Source organism: Microtus ochrogaster, chromosome 18, assembly GCF_000317375.1.
Source record: "Microtus ochrogaster isolate Prairie Vole_2 chromosome 18, MicOch1.0, whole genome shotgun sequence".
Classification (NCBI taxonomy): Eukaryota; Metazoa; Chordata; class Mammalia; order Rodentia; family Cricetidae; genus Microtus; species Microtus ochrogaster.
In genome coordinates, this window is record NC_022020.1 from 67,355,329 (window position 1) to 67,366,134 (window position 10,806).

Below are 10,806 nucleotides of genomic sequence, written 5' to 3' on the forward strand. Positions count from 1 at the left end.
GCGCACACACACACGACTACACTGTGCTAACACCCACACACACACACGACTACCCTGTGCTAACACCAGCAAACACACACGACTACCCTGTGCTAACACCCGCACTCACACACTACTGCCCTGTGCTAACACCCGCGCACACACACACAACTATACTTCGCTCCACTGTCACACACATGACAACACAGCACATAACTGTTGTGTTTTCATCATCTTTTCACTGCTGTGATGAGTCAGCAAACCAGCAGTGTCAATATCTTGGTTACTGAGTTCACTAACAGATATTTCAACACAAGAGGCTCAGTAACGACAAGAAAACTTTTTAATTATTTAATACGGACCAAGATTAAAGTACACTGCAAAACAAAACACTTAACCTTTTCAGTCAACAGTGTCACTGTGAGTAACTCACAACCGAGTCCTCCACTTACTAGAAGTAGCCACTCTTAAGGAAGAAGATATGTACAAACTGTCTTCCAGTTTTCTAACTACTACATCTTGAAAGAGATTAAAATAATAAAAACCACGGCTTAAAATCTTTACGTTTCCAGACTTTTCGTGTCATAATTAGCATATCTATTTTATGAAATAACACTTTCAAAATGGTTAGAGTATGAAATCTGTACATTTCAAAAATTACAGAGTACAAATAAATCAATCATCTCAATCAATGAACCTTTGTGCAGTCCTGGTAAATAAAAATCCTCCAAGGTAAAAAAAAAAATGTTTGAAACTAAAGCACTCTAGAAAAAAAACACTCTTAAATTTCAATTTAGTTCTCAAAAGGACACCGAGAAAATGAAGGATTTAATTTTGACCTCCCAAGAAAGGAGGAAAAAAAAAAACAAACAGTACTCCATGGCAGACAAGGCTGAGTATTCCACTGTCTAATGGCAATGAAGTGCAGCTCTTAATATTTCAAATTTCTATGGTTAGAAGCAGGTGAAAATGTATCCAACACCTGAATGGTTCTATCTAGTTAAGGTTTATATGTTTAGATATAAAATGCAGGTTGAGATTTCAGCTTACAGCATTCAAATTCTATCAATCATTGTAGAAACTAGTTTATTCAAATGACTCTGATAAAATTAAGCGTATCATGACTTTGAAACATCATATGAGACACAGACTCCCTTAATGGAACTCTTAAAAGGTAAGAGTCAATCCACCTGTGCTTAGTAAAGTGCTTTTGCAAGGACAATTTGGAAATTATTAATAAACGATAGTATCAGGACCTCAAACAAGAAGGATAAAACTCGCCCAACATTCATCTGCTCGATGACTTGGAGAAACAGATCTAAAACCCTGGCGGCTCAGACAGCCTGGTCTGACTAGCTCCGCTCAGGTGGCACAAAGACCACAGCAAATGGAACAGTGAGAAAGTCCTTCCCCAAGTCTCAGAGCTTGCTAGCATTAAAGGTAGGCTGTTAGCATCTCCTTCCTATGCACTCACATTCCAGAATCAGCTAAGGAAATCCTCTCTGTAGGAAGAGGAAGCCTTTCCTTCTACTTCACTTCCTAGAGACAATATTTCTTTTTTACAGTTGCTAAACAATACACATTATGAAATGAGGATCCTGGCATATATTTATAACACAAAACCTGTAAAAAACACATATTTCTAAATTTGCCTTTCTCTCAGATATATTTCATTATTAAAATGTCCAGAATTATCTTAAATAAATCTATTCCATGTGGGCGGTGGTGGCGCACGCCTTTAATCCCAGTCTCAAAAAACCAAAAAAAAAAAATCTATTCCATGGAGCAGCATTATGCTCAGAAGATTTCTTATTTTAATTTGATCTGTATGACTTAATGAAGGCGGAGAAAAAAAAAAAACTAAAGTGGCCCTAACTTCCTGGTACCTGATTCTTTACTAAACAAATCCCAAAGCCCTGAAATCTGCCTGCACTCAGCCCTTGGGGCCATGCCTCTGAGACCCTCTTACTGATCCACACACGTAGACGGAGCACTAACATTCCAAAGGGAAGGCGGCACCCTTCAGATCTCACCAGAGGGGTAATGCAGATGCATGGATATCACGCAGTGCTTGCTGACTGCAGGCTAAACCTGAAGTGTTTCCTAAGCATCTGAACACTTCATTCAGTCAATCGCTCATTCATTTACCCATCCAACAAATGACACGGAATGCCAGCCACGAGAGCAGTGCGTGCAGAGTAAGCAGTGAACCAAGTCAGCCCCTTCCCACTGTGCTCTGTCCACAGAATAACGGTCTTGGAGGTCTGCATACTCTGTAGACTGTTAGACAAAGAATTACAGATACTCAGCACTAACTGGGAGCTTTCAGTGAAGACACACACATCATATATGCCCACATATGAACATTTTCAAAGGGCATAAGTGACAGGAGTACTATGCACACAAACAGAATGGCTTCCCGGTATCTTGAGGCTTAAGACATCTTCCATGTCCTCTGCTATAAAAGCTTTAGAATACTGCACAATAGCTAAGCCTTGTGCCAAGAGCTCTTCTAATCCAGAGTGAAGACCCCTGAGAATCAAGACAAGTGGTTCACACCACAAATGCACAGGAACTGAGATTTCCTCCTACAATTCTTCAGAACCAAAACTCATTTCTTCAGTATACTGCTTTCATCATGCTAAGAATAATCAGAACAGGTTACATAAAACATACAGCAAATTCCAAATATGGAAATGAGTTGGAAATCAAGCCCTTTTCCAGCTAAGCAGTAATAACCGGCCCTGTATTACTCCTTCATACATAAAAGTGAAGTACCAGGAAGCCATCCGTTTTAAGATATTCCAAGAGAAAAACAACATAAAATTAAAACCTGAAAACCAGCCTTCCCAAAAAAGTGACTTGCGAAACTGACACGGTGGGCTGGTCCTCCACTCTAGGAGGGAGGGCTCTGCAGTACCCAGAGCCCGGGAAAAACGTACTTGCTGCAAAGACCAACAGAAGATCCAAAAAAAAAAGTCTGCTAACTTTTACTGAATGTTGCAATCGATGATGTAACTTATGTAAGTAGGGTTACTCTGTCACATATTGATAGTTACCTCACTTTCACATCCACATTAACTTGATTTTAAATGCAATTAATATATATAGTCAAGGAAGACTAATGGACTACATTCTGCACTTAACCTGGTAGACATTTTCAAATGGCACAAGTGACCAGTGCAAACCTATTTTGCATTGTAAACGACTAAATAAATCTTAATGGATTAAGAATGATCAGCTATCAACACACAAGGGAAATTAAGTGCTGAAATGCCTACATTGATTATTTTAAATTATTAGCCTTACTCTGTTCTTGAATTTGTATGCTTTTAGTGAGCTTTAACACATTTACAAGACTTATTGACTATAATTACAAGAGAATTCAAGTAATGGACACATCAATTATAAGCAACATGTCTTGACCAGACAGTTGCATAAAGAATTCTAAAAAGAGCTCCATTAGCATCTTCCTCTTGGTTTTATTCAGTTTTATCTGACTTATTTTCCATGCGTAAGAACAGCCTGGTGTCTAATGCCGTGTCATTTCAGAGTGTGAGAAGAGTGTGAGAAGCAACAACAGATACCAACAACACATACACATAAGCACTTGGCGTCCTCCAGAAATGGGTATCAAGTAGCTAGGGGAGAGCAGGCCAGAGACTGCGGTGTTTATATTCACCGGAACTGATCTCCTATTACTTTCTTTAAAGGAAATGTCTGACCTATCTTTAATCAACCTCAGTTACTGACAATGCTCTATAGCTCCGTGTAGCCATGCACTAAGTTTCAAAAACTGCAGGAATTTAAAGTGTAGATTTAACAATATGCCATTATTTAAAAGTACAGTAAAATAAACCTCACCGTTTTAATGAAAATATGTTCATTGAAATGTGAATTTATTATTCAAATCTACTCATAAATTCAACCATGTAGACAGAACTTGTCTAAGCAGAGCACAATGATTTAGAAAAGCTGTCTATTTAAAATAAAGAATGTATGGCAGGTTTATAGAAACACTGCAGTGAATTTTTACATAAATTTAGAACAGTGGCTTATACATTTTTCACCAAATATATATATATATATATATATATATATATATATATATATTTAAAATTTCTCCCCAAACTAAACATTAGCATGTAATGTTCAATGTGTCAGAATACAGACCCTAAATCAGGTACTACCTCAATGAAAATCAAATTCCAATTCATATTAAGGGAAGCATGTTCACAAATTCTGGTCCTTGAAAGTGGGATCATAGGACTGGGACTCAGACTTGTAGATACAAACTATCTGTTGATAAATACTTTTAAATTTCTAATATCTTAAGAAATTTTAAGGGGCAAGAAAGATGGCTCAGCAGTTAAGAGCATAGGCTTCCCTTCCACAGGACCCAGGTTAGATGGCCAGGTGATCCAATGCCCTCTTCTGGTTTCCAAGAACAATGCATGCATGCAGTACACAGACATACAGGCAAGCAAAACACATAGGAAAAAAATAAACGTTAAATTTTTGAGGATGTGGTGGCACACACCTTTACAGAAGAGGGGGAAGAACTGTAGGAGTCAGAGGGGTCAAGATAATGGCCCACAGAACCAACTTACCTGGATTCATACGAACTCAGAGACTGAACTGACAATCAGGGAGTCTACGTGGGTCTGCCCTAGGTCCTCTGCATGTTATGGATGTGGAGCCTGGTCTTCCTGAGGGACTCCTAACATTGGGGGGAGGGGCTCTCTCTGACTCTTTGGCTTGCTTTGGGGACTTTTCCTTCCAATGGGTTGCCTTGTCCAGCCTTAAAACTAGGGGAGATGCCTAGTTTTATTGCAACCTAATATGTCATATTTGATTGACATACCTGGAAGGCCTGCCCTTTTCTGAAGGGAAAGGAGGAGTGGATCTGGGGAGAGGGGAGGTAGGGGGGAGGGATTGGGAGGAGAGGAAAGAGGGGAAATTGCAATCAGGGTGTAATATATGAGAGAATAATAAAAGACTAAAAATTTGAGGGTGTCATGGCACACACTCTTAATCCAACACTTGGGAAGCAGAAGCAGGCAGATCTATGTGAGGTGGAAAACAGCCTCGGCTACATAGTAAGTTTCAGAACAGCCAGGACTACACAGTGAGGCACTGTCTCAGAACATAAAAATTTTAATAAAGGTTAAAAGCTACTTAATATGTTCTCCAAAACCACAAAGTGTCGTTTACTATAACTTTGGAAAATCAAATAATTAATACAAAACAAATGAAAAGCAGTAAAACACAAGAGTTTTGCACAGCCATCAGAGGGTGCTTTTGACAAAAGTAAAAGCAATTTGTCCACTGGTGTGCCTTTAGAATCTCTAAGGCTAAACTGCCTCTGGAAACATTAAATGTCGACAATTCCTAGACACAAGCAGAGCATCACACAAACACGAAATATGAATTAGGGGAAGGTTCGTCAGCAAATTCAAATGGGGTTCCATACTTGGTTAGGACCCAAAGTGCAAACTCCATCACTTTTGCACTTTGTAGGAAACGCAGGCTTGCTACCAGGGTTACATACCTGTGTGGGTGCGAATGTGTGCCAGAAAGGCCATGGAGTTGCTGCTCCGACACATCTTCCCACAGTACTTGCAGATATTCCCCTGGTTTTCCTCTCTCTCGCGATTGATTTGCTCAGTGTCTTCCACTATGTACTTATTTACCTCCCGTAGCAATTCCTCGTGCTGTCCTTTAATGTGCAGAAACAAGTTCTGTTCAGAATCAAAGGGCTCTGTACACTTGACGCATTTGAAGGTGGCCCCTCCCTCTGGAAGCTCTTCTACACTGGCCTGTTCATTTCTCATATGACCAGCACTAGCCAAATGCTGGTGAAGGTTGCTCTCGGTATAGAAGGATTTCCCACAAAGTAAACAATGGAAGTGTTTCTCTTTCGTGGGATGCTTCATAGCTATGTGGACATTCAGTCCACTCAATCCATCTGCTAAGAAACCACAATCATCACATCGGATTCGGGTGGACTCGCCGAAGGAACTGCCTTCAACTTTCCTCTTCTTCAAGCCTTGAACACAGTCTTTTGGGGGCAACTCACTAACTCTCACCCCTGCTGCCAGAAGACCCTCTTCCGACTGATCTACCAATTCACCATCTTCAGAAGTTTTTATTCTAATTATGGAAGAATCAAACCGGCCAAAACTGTACATGGTTTGCCCTTTGTCATCAATACTTATTATAGTTTCATAAACATCATTACTGTCAACTGTGTCATCAGAAGCTGGGCCATCCTCTTCTAAAACAATCTCGTGCTGTGAGTTCATCAGGATTTCCTTATTCTCGAGAACAGGGTCAGCTTGCACATCTTTCAAGTCTTCTGCACTGGATTCACACCCAGCTTTGCTCTGGCCGCCACCATCCAGGTCCCCAGCAGGGGGAGTGGATTCAGCTGAACGGTCCCCATCTAAGTCTCCAGAGGACAGGGACTTGTCAAGGACTTTACCTCCACTATCACTGGTACTGCCTCCCTCACCTAGACAGCGCGTCCTTGGGTCACCAGCATAGGCATCGTTCAACAAGCCATGGTTTTCCTTTCCTGTCTCACAATCCGCAGCATAGTCTCCTGGATTGTCAGCTTGAAGACGGCCTGGGGAGCCATGATTAGAGGGTGTATTAAGGGACACTATCTCCCCGGGTTTCATACGCTTGTCCTTAGCAAGGGGCTGTTGCAAGGTCTCACAAAAGGAATGATCTTCCTCAGTCACAATTTCCACTGCGTCAGGAGCACAGAGTACTCTAGACATATCTAAGCTAGCATTCTCATCTGAAATAGAGCAATCTGCAGCATTTCTAGGTTTGACAGTATCAGATGATTGGTCTGGTTTTATTTTAAATTCCTCAGGGTTTTGTGAATGCCCCTCCTCAGGCACAAGGATGCTTTTGGACATTTCTGAAGAACCTGCTTCCACAGCAGAGGAGTTGAGGTAAGACTGCCTCTTCATCTTATGCTTCTCTGTTGCGGCATGCCTAGTCATTTCCCTGCGAGTCACTGCATAGTAATCACAGGCCATGCAATAAAACTCAAACTCTTTGGTGTGCTTCCTTTTCACGTGCAGCTCTAGCGAAGCAGCTGAGTGAGCACTGAACTCACAGTGCAGACATCTATTGTCACCTGAACCTGCAACATCTCTCTGAGAGCACACATCATTCTGCTGTAGAAGGTCCTCTGGATCTAGAGAGAGCTGCCCCTTTCTATCTGAGAGTCGACGGCTACCTTCTCCATCTCCAGAATGAAACACATTTTCAGCTTCTACTTCTACTGCATTTCCACAGTCAACCACCGGCTTATCTGTAGGAGATGCAGCAGACTCAGCGGACCTGTCAGCCTGCTCATCGGAAGCGGTCACTGCTCCAGGGGAATTCTTTTTACACACTTCAAGATCACCCCCTTCTGGGCCAACAATTATATCTGAGCTTTGTTTCCCATTTGCTTCTATCTCCACCCGTCCTTTATGTTTCTTGGTGGCACAATGACGTTCCATATCTCCTTTAGTTACAGTATAATACTTACAGACTTTGCACAAATAACTATACTGGTGACTGTGTTTACGCCTGATGTGCACCGTCAAATTTGTAATACTAGAGGCCAGAAGTCCACAGTGTGAACAGGTCCGTGAAATGCTGCCTTTGGGCCGCCCTCTCTTTGGAGCAGGGGCTAAGGCTAATTCATCATCTCTGGTGCCAACACCAGACTGGGGCAGCTCCTTAGGAGGCAGCAAGCTCTGCTCACGACAGGAATGCTCCTGTAATCGCACACCAACATGGCCTTCGGCTCTTCCACTTCCAGAAACGTGAGACTCCTCCTTTCTATCATTTGCACCTATGCACACCCTTTCAATGCACTCTTCAAAACTTAAACCAATATTATTTTTCTTAGCATTTTCAAGGTGTTTGCTTCTTTTAATGTGCTTCTCCATCCCTTCTTTGCTCAATGAATAAAGATTACATGCTTTACAAAGGAAGTGATAGTCTTGCCCATGCCGAAGCTTTATGTGTCTCGTGAGGACGGTGGAAGACCGTGTTTTGTAAAAGCACTTCTTACACTGAAACTGAGGCTTACTTGAATGCCTTGCTTCAGTTCCATGGCTGACCCTCGACTCAGCAGGATCTTCCTTAGCTGCTTTCCCTGATTCTTCTCTAGAATCTTCCATGTTTTCTGATTCTAAATTACTTAAAGGTAAAACAGAGTCCCTGCTCAATGATGATGCCGTCTTTGGTTGAACCACTAAACTATTATGCATCTCAGTTGCTCTGTGTTCTTCCACATCTTTCTCAGGCAAGAACAGATTACAGGAGGTACAAAAAAAGCCCATGTCATGCTTTTCCTTCATGTGGTCTCTAAGACCTACTTCATTCAAGGAAACGAAGGAACAACACTGGCAGCTGAGGGCAGGAGCCACCTGCTGGTGATGGTTACTATGCAAGTGTTCCTCTAAGTCTTCCCTCGATGGACTAGAAAAGTTACAGGTCTGACAGCAAAACCGCATCTCTCTTGCAGGGCACCTTCTCACATGAATTTCCAAGTCTGCCTTGTCTGCAGCTATATGACCACACTCTGGACAGGTACACAGGACCTGGCAGACTGGAGCTGGTTTTACTGGCAGGGAGCCCAGCTGTGTGGAGCCCGAAAGATGGGAAGCTGTCTTGTCCTGTGCCCCTTCTGCGTCATCTGAGGTAGTCACACACAGACTTTGGACATCCTGGCTCATTTGTCTTTGTTCTGTCATTGGCTGTGCATCATTTGGTTTCATCTGTGTTCTAAAGTGTTTCATATACATCCTCTGAGTTTCATTTGTACCCCTTTTATTAATTCCTAGAAGATTAAACCTTTTCTTTGTCTGGCCCTTTAAAGTAAAAGTGCCAGGTCGTCTGCGAAAGCTATTACCCAACATGAGGAGATTTCGCTCAGATCTCGTCCTCGAGGTGGTACTGATACTGATATGCGCTATCTGGAGGGTATTTTGGATGGATTCCGGTTTACCTAAAAGACCCTCTGAGCTTACTAAGCCCCCTAGCTGTTTGTTCTGATTTTCAGGATTTTGAACTACACCAAAAGTAACATTTTCCTCAACAACTTCTTCTTTCCCTGATGAGGTACTCCTAGATGGCACCATTTTGACAAGCAGCTCACTCCCACCACCACTGTGTTCAGAAAGGGTTCCTCTGAAGGCCTGAGAGTTGTTCCCAGTACTCTGCACTCCTTTGGAATCCCCATTCCTTGCCAGTGGTTTAGAAGCTCTTGGTTTCGTTCTAACATTCTTTGTTCCCATGACACAGGATTTTTTAGGAAAAGGCTGTTTTGTTAAGATTTGTACAAATCCTCCACGAGCAGCAAGATTCTGACGCCGAAGGTGTGTTTTGCCAAGATAATGTGCATTTAGCAGGCTTTCTTCGGCACACTGGAAGCCGCAGAGATCACAGGAAAAAATTTTCTGCGGCCCGTGAGTATGTTTGACATGCACGTGAGGAGGCGAGCTGCTCTCTGCTCTGTGGCTACAGTGGCAGCAGGCACACTTCTTCTCCTGTTCCACACGACATTCCACATGCTCTTCCAAAGCAGAGCAAGAGGAGAGTGAACGGCCACACCTCCTGCACTTGAGAACTGTCTCCGCATTTCCAAAGCTACAACTAACACTCATTTCTTCTGGAGGAAAAGGAGTGTGTCTTTCCGGAACTAGGGAAACCGTTTCCTGAGCAGGCTTTTTCTCTGCATCTGCTTTCAAAGGAAGAGTATCAAATGTACTAAAATCCTCTGGTGGGGAGGAGACACTGGGAAGGGTTCGGCCTCCATCTGAGTGGTTGGTGGAGAAGTCCCCCTGTCCTACATCAGCAGAGTCAACATTAGCTTCTTCAGTGTCCAACCCAGAGGTGCCCTGCTCTTCAATCTCACAGGGCCCCACCGCCTCTATTCTCCTTCGTTTGGAAGCAAGTTCACTTCTCTCTTCCTCTACAGCAACACTGTCTGAGCTGGACGATTCTGAAAAACCCCTTTTGCTCGCGAAACTCTCAGAGGCATTTGCTGTCCCATCGGATTCAGGCCCACAACTGGCATCACAGGAGGAAATGATTTTCGTGTCTGTGGCTCCCTCATCCTCGTCATGTTCATGTTTATTCTCAGAATCCATTCTTAATAAAGTTCTGCTGATGTTTCTTCTGACGGATTGAATTTAACTAGAATTTATAATCTGTAAAATAAACAGACATGGCATTAGAGTTTTGAACATGAAGAAAATGCAAACCTCTAGGTCTAAACCTAAGGGAGAAAAATATGATGAAATCAACCTCAATGAAGTTTCTTCCATACTTGACAAACCTGACCACATGTATAAAGTTCTTTTTTCAAAATTGGCAATCTTGCTGCGTATGGAAGTTAAAACCTGCAATTCCAACAATTCTGAGGCTAGGACAGGAGGATTACCTTATGATCAAGGCCAATCAAGGTTACACAGCAACTACCAGGCCAAGCCAGGCTACAGAAGGAGATTCCCATCTTTAAAACAGAAAAATAAAATAAAGCATGAGATCCAATCTGTGGACCGCAGCGACTCACAAAGCAATAGGACGCATCTTTGTCAGGGGTAAGGAGCACTCCCATCAGTTTTCAGTCTACAAACAGTAGATTTCAGGTCACTTCTTTTTAAACAGAGAAGCCTTTCTTACAAATTCTACTGTGGTGGATCCCCATTCTATGAAGCTGATGTGGGAATGATTTCTTATTAATAAAGAAACTGCCTAGGCCCATTTCATAGGCCAACCCTTAGGTAGGCGGAGAAAACAGAACAGGAT

At 42.4% G+C, this 10,806-nt stretch overlaps 1 protein-coding gene across 1 annotated transcript in view; it reads right to left on the bottom strand.

Annotated features, from left to right (window-relative positions):
- Positions 1-10,806, bottom strand: part of Znf407 (zinc finger protein 407) — a 364,962-nt gene that overhangs the window by 324,812 nt on the left and 29,344 nt on the right. The window contains exon 2 of the mRNA XM_026783585.1: positions 5,531-10,205. Within this exon, the coding sequence (XP_026639386.1) occupies positions 5,531-10,145 (4,615 nt within the window). The 5' untranslated portion in view covers positions 10,146-10,205. The remainder of the gene's footprint in view (positions 1-5,530; positions 10,206-10,806) is intronic.